This window comes from Mauremys reevesii, linkage group 1 (assembly GCF_016161935.1).
Source record: "Mauremys reevesii isolate NIE-2019 linkage group 1, ASM1616193v1, whole genome shotgun sequence".
Lineage (NCBI taxonomy): Eukaryota > Metazoa > Chordata > Testudines > Geoemydidae > Mauremys > Mauremys reevesii.
This window is the reverse complement of record NC_052623.1, coordinates 357,835,613-357,849,099: the sequence shown is the minus strand read 5'-3', so window position 1 is coordinate 357,849,099 and position 13,487 is coordinate 357,835,613. Positions and strand designations below refer to the sequence as shown.

Here is a 13,487-nt window from a genome sequence, read left to right as displayed (position 1 = left end):
TTTTTTTTTGAGGGGGTGTGTGTTCAGTCTGGACTCTTTTTAGAAGGAAAGGGAACAGACAGACTTCACCAGTGCTGGTTCTGTCCAAGCTGATTGATGGTGTTCAAGGCCTGATTCTTCATGAAGTGTTGGTCTTTCTGATAGAGAATTCTCCTCAGGATTTTCATTGTCCTACAAGGAAGACTGTATGCATGTGCTAGTTTGCTTGTAGTACCAAAACTACCTGCACTTTGTAAAATTGTGGCCCCATTTTCAATTCCAGGCCTTCACTTTTCTCCCATTCCTTGTTTCTCATCAGTTTGATGGTGTCTCTGATGGGCAGTCTATAACAGGATGATCATAGACAACTCCTTTATAGCCTAAATAGTATCTGCACATATTGATGAGGTCTTTCAGCTGCTTGCATCCTTCACTTCTTTATATATGCTTCAGAGGAATTCCTTGGTGCCCTGTCAGGATCTGGCCCACCTCTAGGCATTCCGTGAGACATTTGTGGTTCTAAACCAGTTGCCCAGAAGGATGTTACAATTTGTATTTCTTCTGGGAACTCCTCGAGTACTTGCTATTCAGAGACTATAGTTACTTTTGTTATGACAATTGCTGGATTTGAAAACTGTTCCAAGGTGGTGATGCATTTTTGTACTTTACAAAATATCCTGATTATGTTCAGTATCAGGAACCAGGTTATCTTCTGTGCACCTGAGTAAGTTCAGATTGGCTCTATAGAATTCTAGGCAAATGGTTGTCCCAGGAAGCTGATCACAACAATGTCCTAGGGTTTAAAGCAGTTAAGAAAGTGGTTTTCTCTCTACTCATGAGATTTCCACTGGACTTGATTGCGATTCATATGAGAAACAACAGTAAGACATGTGTTGCGTACTGGCACTTCCAGGCAGGAGCAAGAAAATAGAAGTTAATAGTTCTGAATGAAGCAAGGGGAAATTCTCTTGCTCCTGAGGCAGATGGTTTTGTTGATTTATTACTGAGATGGCTTTTTTATAGTAGTACCCACTGGGTGCTTTCAAAAGCCTCATTTTGGTCTGTTCTGGGGAGCTCCCAACTTAAGGCATGTCAGAGTTAAAATCACCTACATTTTAGCAAAAGAGAAACCTATAGCCTAGCTTTCTAAGCAGATGCCACTTGGGCAAATGAGAATAGGAACTAAATAATTTAGTCTTCAAGTGGTTAACAGAAATGTAGTGGTGCAGAGACCCATCGTCTCTGAGACTCCTGCATGTGTCAGTTCAGCATTCCTGAATGTCCTGGGCTGGGAAAAATTCAATTCCAGGATTCTCTTAAACTCCCAGATTTAAAGCATCTTGAGACTCTTAGCTTGGAACCTGAGAGGTTTTGCCTGTTAAAGCGATGAATATTCAGGAGAGCTTGTAAACTTAGAAACTGTCCCCAAATCTGGACATTTCAAGAGATTCTGAAAATTTGATCCTCATGGTGAGCTTTTAAAGGACAAAAATCCCACGTGGCCGCACAACCAGGGATATATTGAAATTCCTTCTCTTAAACTGAGATCTTGATTGGGTCTGATTCCCAGCTTCCTGAAGGTCCAAAACTCAGTGTTAGGAGTCTTGGAGCATATTGGTTCCATTTCTAACCTGTTTTGGCAGCAACTTCACATTTTCTAATTCCTGAAAGCTGTGTCTCTGTAGAGATGCCGTCTTGAGACTACTGTGGTTTGATGTAATCTCTGAACCTTCATTTACAGAGAGGACCTTCCCTGTAGTTTCCATTTAAAATATTGTTTTTCCTGTTAGCAATTATGTTGAGCAGAAGAGTTAGTGAAATCAGGTGCCTTACCTATCTGGAATACTTACAATTTTTCCCAGATGAGATAATTTTCAGGCCTGCCTCAGAATTTTGTCCTCCAGAATTATGATTTTAACTTGATCCAGTCTATTTGCCTTCTTTTAATCAGTCGTGGTGGACTTTAATTATGGTTGGGATATTCAAATTCTGTTTATGCATAACTAATCCTTGCAGGAAATTAGATGCAAGTTCAGGAGTAGATGAGTGACCTAAGAAAGGGTGCAAAGTATCCATATCCCCTATTTCCAGATGGATACATTCAAGGGTTTCTCAGGCCTACAAAATATCATAAAAGGTCCCACCTCCTTCTGTGAGGGCTTACTCACTCAACGTGTGACCATTTCCTGCACAGAACAGCATAGTGCTTCATTCAAAACATTTTGCAGTGTGGTTGTCTGGTCTTCAGTGCATTTCTTTATCATTTTAAAATAGATGTGTTGTCTTTGTCTGATATGACACTTGGACAAAAGGTTCTTAGTCTTTCCCTTTTCATTTTGTAGCTAGAAAGAGGGTTTTTAAGGAGCGCCTCTCTGTGCTTGGAAGATGAGAAAACAGTGAACCGGTTATGGAGCAGAAGGTGCTCATTTCAGAGTAGGAAAAAATACTGATAGATAAGTAAATATCACCTATTTAACTTCTTTGGTTGTGATCCTTAAAACTAATGTCCTGAAAAATTAACCCTATATTTACAATGGAAGCGCTGAATCCTGCAAGATAGCACTTTAAGCACAGCAAAACATTTAAGCACTTTCTTGAGCACTCATATTGACTTCAGTGGGACTATTCTGCTTAAAATTAAGCACATGCTTAAATACTTGACTTTATTGGGGTCACAGTGCTTAGTACCTTGCAGGATTGAACCTTAAGGCATAGAGATGTAGCATGGAGGGTGCTGATTAATTTTTTTAGTCACATAACTGTGTATTTCATTTTGCTTAAATAATTTAACTCATCTTTATTTCCTTTTCAGAGACATAAGGGGAACCCTGAAAAGACCCTTACTGTATCTTCACTTGACTTGTGGAGGCTGAGTATTAACACTTATCCTCTTGCATTGCAGCTGGGTGAGTTCCATCATCATGTTCTGGAAGTTTGATTTAAACACATCATCACATGTGGACAAGCTGCTGGATAAGGAGGATGTGACACTGCACGAGCTGATGGATGAAGATGACATCCTACAGGAGTGCAAGGCACAGAACCGCAAACTGCTGGACTTCATCTGCCAGCAGCACTGCATGGAGGAGCTGGTTAGCCTCATCACACATGAGCCCCCCGTGGACATGGACGAGAAGGTCCGCTTCAAGTACGTACACAGATTCTTTTTTTTTTGTTTTTTTTTATGGGAAGAAAAATGAATTGGAGAATTGGCTGCAGAAATTCTTCTCTGGTGCAAAGGTGATGAAACCTCCTGCCTTGGAAAAAGGCCTTGAGGTTCAGGTTGTGAAATAAATATTTGACTATTTTGTGATTCACAGTGAATATTACATCACAATATTCTATTTCTTGCTCTGTTTTTCATATTACTTCATTGAGTTTATATACAGTGTTTTATCTAAGAATTCATCTCTTTTGTTTCTTTTAATTGGAAACTCTGGCAGCAGAGAGATCAGTTTTGTTTCAGAATCTCTCCCAGGCCATCATTCTGTGGTCAGAATCCCAGAAATGACAGTAATGATGCTCACTAGGATATAGATTCATTGAGGGCCATTGACTTGAAACCGATACAGTCCATAAAATATAGGGAACCTCTCCCAGGAATAAAGTCTTGGAATTTGTGGAGCTCTGCATACATAAAAATTGCAGAATTATTAGAAGGTGCACTAAAATAGTGAATACACTTTTGGATTAGGGTGTGTGGAAAGAGCTTGTTTCTTTTTGTAGTGTTTGCTTATTGTATTGAATTGTATTTACACATGCATGCTTCACTTATTACTCTTTTTTATAATGTGACCAAACGCCTTTGTTTTGGAGTTGGGGAATTTGCAGTTTTTTTCTTTGTTAAATTTATGTCAGAAATCTTGATGTACATGTGCAAGTGTATGTGACTGTGCTCCTGGGGTTTGATCGGGGTCAGTTATTACCATTGTCACTAGAAATCTATATCTCACTATCTTAAATATGCATTAAATTAACAACACTGTCTATAGTGACAGTGTACGTAACTTAATGCGTATGTAAGATAGTGAAATATTTTTGTGTGTGAATATATTCAGGCATGTGAATGTAATGAAACAATGTGAAAAGTTACTGTATTCTTGTGGCTACTATGGTAATATTTCTGTTATAAAATCTGTGAAGTCAGAAGGAACCAGGAATGTATTATTAGATTGTCATTATTTTACGAATGAAGATTTGTATCAAATAACTTGTTGTACCAGTGTTTATGCAGGCAACATTATTATGGCTTTCTCCATTGTTCTTTTACATTCCAGAATAATATGCATTGGTGAGGCTAATCTTCAGAGTCCTTAATGGAGCCCTCCACCCATTTTCCCTCTTTCTGCCTAAGGAGGACTGGGCAGAATTTGCTTTAGGAGTCCATTAGTGCTACTGCTTAATGAGATGGAGTGATGTTGAGCAATGTGAGGCAAACTAGGGTCTAAGCATGTTCTGGGGGTATGAGTGATCAGTGCCAAGAAAATAAATCCATGAATTTCATGTGTCAGAGCAGAGCACTGTAATTAACCAGACCTAGTTCTTTAAGTTCTTTTTCTTTTCATTTTTTTTTGTGATTGTCATCAGCATCACTGCTCAGCATCATCACCAGACAGTTAGTACCTCTAATCTTTTTGCTGAGAGGCAGAACAGAAAACCTCTTTTTAGACCTGCACCTTGTTTGCAAAGGGATCTGTAGAATTTTAAGGTTTATTTAAACTGTGCCATTAAATGTGCATGACATTTCACAGACAAAACAATGGCGGGTTACTATTCCAAAGAGTTTATAGTCTAAACTAGATGTAACAGCCTGGGATGACTCTAAACTAAGGGTGAAAAGAGTGAGAGTTACAAATAAGAAAGATAATGAGATATGCTCATTGTTGTCTTCTCATCTTAAACTGTGTGCTTGAAGTCTTATGAGTTTTAGATTGTGTGCATTTGCCTTTGTGTAGTGTGGTTTGCCTTCCAACCTCCGAACCATTCCCATACTCATATTTCAACATGGGTGAAGTGTATGTATATATAATACAATCTTTGTGTTAGTGCAAACATGGGTGAATTGTGTATCATACACCTTTGTGTTAGTGCAGAGTTATCAGCTAATCTGAGAGCTATTTAGTAACCTTCCTCTGTGGATGATTTATTCCTGAAGCTAAATTTAGTATAACGGTTCATCTAGACACAAAAGTTGTATTACTTTAACTATGCCGGTATAATTAAAGTGCTGTAACCCTCCGATTGCGGATACAGTTATACCAGTATTAAGATGCTTTATACCTGCATAGTGATTCCCATATCATTGTGTTCACATTAGGGGTTGGTCCAGTATAAAACTATTTTGGTAAAAAATTATCCTCTCCCCAACTGAAATAGCTTTACTGATACGAGAACTGCCAGAAGACCCGGCCTAAGGGAGCAGCAGCATACCTGGCTAAAGTCATCTGAGAAGCAAATGCTACTTGAAGTTTTCACAGAGCTTCACCTAGGTGGAAGTGGAACTGCTCAGCAGTTTGTGGGTTGTTGTTGGGTTTTTTGGGGTTTTTTTTGAGTGCGTGCAGATGTGTATTCCACTGAACACGCCCAGTGCACCAGAGCTGGAGAACTTTGCCTATCATTACCCATAGGGTTGGCGCTCACCTCCTCTCTCCCAATAGCTCCTTCTCTGGCTATTTAAGGACAGTGCCACCCCGATCCTTCTTAGTTCATTCTCACTGTTCGTAGCTAGAGTTGGAGCGTTCCGTGTAGTAATGCACCTCACAGTTCTCTGTCTCAGTCTTTCTGGGACTTTGTTGTATGTAGTTAATAGTATAGTTTAGTAGTACCCTTAGCCGGGTGAGTTGAGTCGGTTGGGGCGCGCGTTCAGTAAGAGCTTAGCGAAAGTTAGGTTAGTTTTTTAGACCCTAGCTTAACTAGCTAAGTTGCCCTTTGAGCTTGATGGGGGCTCTGGGCCTAAGCCCTCCTCTCCCCTCCGGGCTCGCGCCGCTGTGTGCTGCAGAGAGCTGTGAGAGCTGCTCCCCCCCCTGCTGCTGCTGCTGCTGCCTGCTCCTGGCTGCTCCTGCCCCTGCTGCTGCTCTGCCTCCCCCCCCCCTGCCTGCTGCCCCCTGCCCCCCCCCCCCCCGTGCCGCCAGCCCCCCCCCCCCCCCCCGCCCAGGCCCCCCCCCCCCCCCCCCCCCCCCCCCCCCCCCCCCCCCCCCCCCCCCCCCCCCCCCCCCCCCCCCCCCCCCCCCCCCAGCCCGCCCCCCCCCCCCAGCCCCCCCGCCCCGCCGCGCGCCCGCCCGCCTGCGCCACTGCCCCCAGCCAGCCCCCCCCTCCCCTCCGCTCCAGCCCCTGCCCCCCCGCCCCCCTGCTGCCAGCCCCCCCATCCATCCACTGGTGCCTGTCCCAGGGCAGGCACCCACCACACCTGCTTCAATCAGGGGGGGGGAGCAGCTGGGACCACACACAGTGCACACACACTGACCAGACACCAGACAAGTGAAAAAAAACGGGGGGGGGAGGGGTAAATAGAGCCTATATAAGAAAAAGACCAAAAATTGAGACTGTCTGTGGGGAGCTCATTTTTAGTTCAGCCCCATCTTTTTAAAAAGAACTTTAGGTAGGGTTAAAATACATCTGTATTTTCCTGACATGTCAGGCTTTTCGGTTCTTAATCAGGAAAAAAAAAATACATGGGTAAGTAACCCCTTAAAAAAAAAACTTGCTAGGGAACCCATTGTTAAATCAGAACTTTTATAGGAACCTGTTATCAGAACTTTATAGGGAACCCGTTGTTAAAATTTTGGCAGCTCATCACTGCCCTTAGCGTTAGTGAGTAGTAGTTAGTTAAGATAGTTATCTGGTGTCTTGCTGTTACAAGGTGCCTCCGTCACTACCCAGTGAACCTCTCTGCTTAGCCAGTTCAGATGGTTTCACAGTCACAAATGCACACCAGGCCGTTTAGCTTTCACCAAGGTGTGCATTTATTCCCCTCTTACATAACAATACCGTGCAACACTGGCTATAGCCAAGACAGGCTTCCCTGCAGCCCTCACTCCCCAGCCCAGGCTCACCCTCTGAGTTTTCTTTGAGTGCCTCTTGCGCTCCCTCTTACTTCCTGTTTTCTCCTTGTATTCTCCCTAGTTATCTTGTTAGCTCTGTGATTGTCACCCAGGTGCTCCCAATTCCCCACCAGAAAGCGTGTAATTGCCCTCAGCTGGGCCTGCAGCCTTCTCCAGGATGCAGCACTGTAAGTGACCAGGGTGCTGCTGGTAGCACCCTGTTACAGATGCCCACATTGTCCATTGTGTGGGGTGGTTATCCCCACTAGTGACCCCTACATGCGATGTTTGTTGTGCCTGGGAGAGGAGCACATTAAAGAAAGGTGCTCCATCTGCAGATCATTCAAGAAAAGAACCCAGCTGGCGAGGGACTTACGTTTGAAGCAGCACCTTCTGGAGCAGGCCATGAGGCCCACTGCGATACTGGTGACATCCACAGATTGTCAGCTGCCCCTTGAGGATGTCCGAGTGGGCACTGGCTGTGGTTTAGCCAGATTCAGATTCCTGTCCTAGGAGGAAGAGACTGTTCTCCTTTCTCTGGTCCTCCTAGACAAAGATCTCGTGAAATGGACTGGGGCCGTTCCAGAGCTAGGAGGTATTCCTCCTTCCCGTCTAAGAGGAGTGTAGACCAGTACCATGATTCATCCGGTATGTGAGATAAAGCAGGGCCATCTACCAAGATAAGAGCAAGTGGACTTGATATCGTTGACACTGGTACCGTCTGTGGGGCATCTGTTGAGTCCAGTACTGATGATGTCGGTGTCGGCACCAAGGGTTTCCACACCACCATTGGACTTACTTTGCCTGTCTGTTCCTGATTCTCCTCTAATTCGGGAATGTTTGGCTGTGGTTGCTGCTGCTTTGGTGTCCTCAGTGCTGTCTGAACTGATTGCACACCTTCCATTATTGTTGGTGCCATCTTCTGGGCCTCTCTCTGTTCACAGTGTTGAATTGAGGTTGCTGCCTTTTCAGTACTGAGGGGATTGTCAGTGCAGGCATGATCTTTGGTGCCGATGATGACTCCAGTGCACACTTCATGTGTGGGAATGTGCTGGTTTTGACTTTGGTGCTGACATCTGCTCCAGTGTCGCGTGTGAGGCCTTTATCAGTGTTTCAAGTACTGACTACTTTATCTTTGTCAGAATGGATGTGTCCTTTGTGCTGGACTTTGGATGAAGTTAGACGTTTGCTGGCTGCTCCTGGGACGACGACTCTGTTGCCTGTGGACTACTTGGAAGGATCCTCAGGGTTGCACTCAGGGATGTCGTCCTTCTTTTTCATGCCGCTTTGTTATCACTTTCTAAAGTTGTTGAGACCTCCTGGGGATCACTGTTGGTGCAGATATTGGCACTGCTTCCGGAGCAGAAATAAGGTCCTTAGCCCAGTTCCTGCTGGCCACCAGAGCCATACTCCTGCCCACATACTCCTTGGAACCACTGGGATTTTCTGTGGTTGGCTTGGTCTTGATCCTCATTGCAGCCTAGAGCAAGGTCACTTATTTCTCCAGTAGCCTTTCCTCCTGAACATCCATTGCTGCAACCACAGTTTAGCAGTTGCTCCTGCGGAACTGGTTCAGCCTGAATTGTTACGGGCACCACAGGAGGTTCGATTGGCTCTACTTCTTTCCTCTCATTCATCAGAAGATGACTCTGCAATGCCGGACTCTTCCTTCCCAGTACCGTAGGATTTTAAATCATACCAGGATCTTCTGAGATGCATGGCTTCAGCCTTGGGTATTCAGGCTAAGTTTGTTCAGGAGAACACACACAAGTTGTTGGATATTCTGCAATCCTCAGATCCAGGGAGGATAAATGAAGTGATCTTGGAACTGGCAAAAACTTTTTGGAACACCCCAGCGCCCTTACCACCCACAGCAAAGCATACCAGTAAAGAGATGCTATGTGCCTCTGCATGGTTTCAAGTGCTTCCACTTGTATCTGGCATCTGACTCTCTTGTCGTAATGGTGGCTAATGAGAGGTTGATACAGGGGAGATATAAGTTGACACCAAGGACAAGGATTCTAAAAGATTGGACTTGTTGGAGAGGAAAATTTATTCTACCTTATTCTTACAAATGAACATTACCAATAAGCAAGCTCTCTTATCAAAGTATGACTTTGTAAATTGAAAATCAATGGCAAAATTTACAGGTAGGTTGCCAGAATCCTCCAGGAAAGAGTTTTAAGGCTTTCATTGCAGAAGGTCGTCTAATGGTGAGGATATCACTGCAGTCAGTTTTGGACATGGTTGACACTTCCTCTAGAATTACAGCCTCTGCTGTAACAAAGAGAAGGTCTTCATGGTTGCAGAACTTTGGTATAGTTCCTGAGGTCCAACAGATGATTGAGAACCCTACCCTTTGTCCAATTTCAGTTTTCAGGGATAACTGATGAAACATTACATTCCTTTAAGTCCTTTCAAGCTAAGCTGTGTTCATTGGGGGGGTTTACACTGATAATAGAGGTGTCACTTTTTGGGGCGACAACAGCAATATCGCCTTCAGTGGTTCCTTAGGTCATATTATCCGGCTAGACATCAGGGGCACAAATCTCATAGGAGAAGGTCTTCTGATGCCAATTTTATTCAGTCAGGCCATCCTTCATTAGCTTCAGGCAAGCAGCCAATCTGACTCTCCATTGTCGGCATTCCAGTCGTTGAGTTTCAAGCCATTTCTCTTCCGTCTGGGGATAGACTGTCCCACTTCCACAAGGCTTGGGAGTTAACTATGGACAAGTGGGTCCAAAGCATGATGAGATTGGGTTATGTTATTCAATTCCTGCCCATTCCCCATCCCTTTTCAGGGACCCCCCTCTCAAGTCCCTGCTTCTTCATCAGATGCAGGCTCTCCAGGCTTCAGGGGCCATAGAAGAATTTCCTCTTTAGAATTGGGGAAAGGGATTCTACTCTCAGTACTTCCTCATTCCCCAAATCCCAGAGAGGGATGAGACCTATCCTCAATCTCCACAGTCTTAACAAGTACATCAAATATATGAGATTTTGCATGGTTACCCTAGCGACTAGTTTTCCCTCTTTGAATCACAACAGTTGATTTGCTGCCCTCAATCTTCAGGATGCTTCCTTCCATGAGGTGATTTTCCTAAGTCACAGGAGGTTTGAGATTTCTAGAGGCAGGTGAGCATTATCTGTACACTGTGCTTCCTTTTGGGCTGTCCTCTGCTCTGTGGGTATCTACCAAATGCATGACTGTAGTAGCAGAATATCTCAGAAAAAGAGGGATTCATGTCCTTCCATCCCTGGACGATTGGTTAGTGAGAGGCAAGTCCAGAGAACAAGTCCTCTGTCATGTCCAGTTCACAGTATGTCTCTTTGATTATCTGGGCCTGATTCTGAACAAAGGAAAGTTGTCGTTAATACCAATTCAAAACATTGAGTTCATAAGTGCCCTACTAGACTTTGAGTTCGAGAGCATTTCTGCTGAACGATTGATTTCAAGCAATTTGTCTCCTCTCTCTGGCACTCCAATCTCAACCTTCAGCTATGGTCCATGTATTCCTGAAGTTACTAGGCCATATGACCGCAAGTGCTTGCGTAGTCCAGCATGTGAGATTGCTCCATCATCCTCTTCAAGTGTGGTTGAAGTTAGTCTATTGCCTGAAGCAATCACAATGATGACATATGAAATAGCTCAGACCACGTCTCCATAGAGGTTACAGGCACATTCAGTGAGGGCCTAAGTGACATCAGTAGCATTCTTCAGTGATGCTATTGACCTAGATGCAGTAGTAAACTTTGGAAAGGCAGATCTGCAGTCGTTCTTTAAGTAACCTCCGAGCCCCACCTCCTACTGTTACAGCTTGTGAGTCACCTGAGTGAAGTACATGTCTGCAGCCACTCGAAGAAAAAAAAAAAAGACTATTGTCTACCTGTACAGTAACTGTTGTTCTTCAAGATGTGGGTGCAGACATGTATTCCATGACCCCTCCTCCAGCTCCACTGCATTAGAGCCCCAATTCTTGACATTCGCTGTGAAGGAACTGGGGGGGTAAGAGCCTGTGCTGCCCTTAAATATCAAGGGGAGGGGTCATTGGGCAAGAGGGCACAAGCGCTGCCCTATGGATACTGCTGGGCAAATTTCTCCGGCTTTGATGCTCTGGGCGCATGCACGCCTGAGCGGAATACGTGTCTGCACCCGCATCTCAAAGAACAGTAGTTACTGTACAGCTTGGTAACTGTCTTTTGTCTTCTAAATTGGAGACACACAGGCCACTGACTTGGAAGGGCTGACATTTTCCTTTTATTCTCCGAGTGTCACTGCTGATTTATTGGGTTCTGTCTTAGTGTCTGGAGAATCATAGTCTGTAAATATAATTGGGGCAGTAACTATTGTGACCTTTATCAATTATGCCTGTTGGGGTTTAAATTGAATAATTAACCGTTCTCTGAAGCTGCCAACATTCCACAAAGGGCCCAGTGGAATTTTTATAAGACATTAAATCACACATAGAAGAACAATCTTGGAGCCCTTATCCTGGCTTGTAAAGGATGCTGAGCTGCATTTTTGGTTAAATATTTTCAGTGGGAGCTGTAATGTAAGTTTAATGTCTATTATAGTTGTCTTGAAATAGAAGTCTACAGATAAATTTGCAATAGTGTGTGCACACAGTCAGCACCAGCGGTGACTGTCACTCTCTTATCTGCAGACAGTATATTTCCCACACAAACTATCACAATTTTTGAGGAGTAAATGCTTAGAAGATAGTCAATAAGTGTTGCTATGGAGCTAACCAATTGTTTTGTTTACATTTTTTCATAGTTTTTTTTTTTAACGAAACAGTTTGAATAGAAAATGATCTATCTGTTTTAAGAACATAAGAACATCCATATTGGGTCAGATCAAAGGTCCATCTAGCCTAGTATCCGGTCTTCCAATTGTGGCCAATGCCAGGTACCCCAAAGGGAATAAACAGAACAGGTAATCATCAAGTGATCCATCACCTGTCACTCATTCCCAGCTTCTGGTTTCACTGGATTCTCCCCCCCCTCCCCTCTCTTCTTCCACTGGAAAGCAAATAGTTGTGTTCATTTTTAAGAGAACCATACTTCTGCCCAGCATACTGAGCATTAATGTTTTGTATTTTTTTTTAGATTTTTCATTAGATAGCATATTTAGATTGATTTGGTCAAAACTTTGTAATAGGCGAGGTCCTGAAAAAGCAAGTAAGTTGGCAAAAGTTGGTCAGTATCTAATGATACAAAAGAGTGATAGGTCTTGTTTAACTAATAGACTGTGAGTATTTTATTATCCTGTTCTTGTATTTTACTTGTAGAATTGCAAGGGCTTCCTTTGGATGGTGTGTACCATTTTGTATTTGAGGAATGAATATACTTACTACAAAGTGAGAGTGTTATGTTTCTTTTCCAAAACTTCTTGGTTTGTTTCACAGTGTATTCTCAGGAAAAAATAAACCCTGGGGTGCAGAGAGGGGTTTGGGAAGGAAAAAAACCACCAACTCTGCTAGCAGTGGAAAGAGGGTTCAGATAGAAAACCCACAGGTTCTATTTCTTCTCTCTCTTTTGTGACCACAGAGTTTCATTGGGAAGTGGCATGGGATGGGATGGTAGCTCTGCAGGGATCTCAGCATTCAGAGCTGTCTTCACTGTAACTGGCCTATTCATCTCCTTAAGAGCACTCCCACCTCTCCATTGTCAGGCCACTCTCTCCCCCCTTTTTTGGGGAAGGAGATTTGTTCTCATGCTGCCCTAAATGCAGCTACAGTTATTTGTCAAGGATGGGTGTTGCTGCCCCCCTTCCCCCAGCTCTCAGTGTGCCTGGAGCACTCTTGGGATCTCCTAGGTGAGCCTCTGTGGGTCACTTGTAGGTGGGCAGATAAAGTTGGGCATTGCTTGAGGATACCCATCCAAAGCTGGAGTTCTGAAGTGAGTTCTTGTATCATAAATGGATTGAGGGATTTGTGTTGTGGATTTATTTCATAGGAATTATTATTTCAACTGTCTTCTAAGAATTTGTAGAAGGCTCTAATCTCACCTTCAGTTGCTGCTTTGGTTCTGTGTCTCTAGATATCCGAATACAGCCTGTGAACTCCTGACCTCTGATGTGCCACAGATCAACGACAAACTAGGAGGGGATGAAACTTTATTGAACATCCTGTATGACTTCTTGAATCACGAGCCGCCTTTGAACCCTTTGCTTGCCAGTTTCTTCAGCAAGACTATTGGGAATCTCATTGCAAGAAAAACTGAACAGGTAGTGATTGAGTCTGTTTTGATACAAACACACTGATTACTAGTGATGTAGTTGTATGGGTTGTATGAGCACTGAACTGGCAATTTCTTCGCTCCTCCCCAGAGGAGGAAAATGCTGAGCTTTGTAGATCTGGTGTGGATTGCTGGAATTGGAAATGGAGTATGCATTTTGTAAGGCATCTTGTCAACCCTACCATTTTGATATGTGTGAATTGTTTATGCACCTAGCAACTAGTATATAGC

At 43.7% G+C, this 13,487-nt stretch overlaps 1 protein-coding gene across 6 annotated transcripts in view; it reads left to right on the top strand.

Annotated features, from left to right (window-relative positions):
- PPP6R2 (protein phosphatase 6 regulatory subunit 2) overlaps positions 1–13,487 on the top strand; it is a 151,878-nt gene that overhangs the window by 60,926 nt on the left and 77,465 nt on the right. For all 6 annotated transcript variants that reach the window (XR_005592724.1, XM_039520189.1, XM_039520188.1 and 3 more), the window contains 2 exons: positions 2,882–3,127; positions 13,059–13,245. Coding sequence is in view for 5 of the 6 variants with exons in the window: in XM_039520189.1 (XP_039376123.1) it covers positions 2,901–3,127; positions 13,059–13,245 (414 nt within the window). In the remaining variant the exon portion in view is untranslated. The remainder of the gene's footprint in view (positions 1–2,881; positions 3,128–13,058; positions 13,246–13,487) is intronic.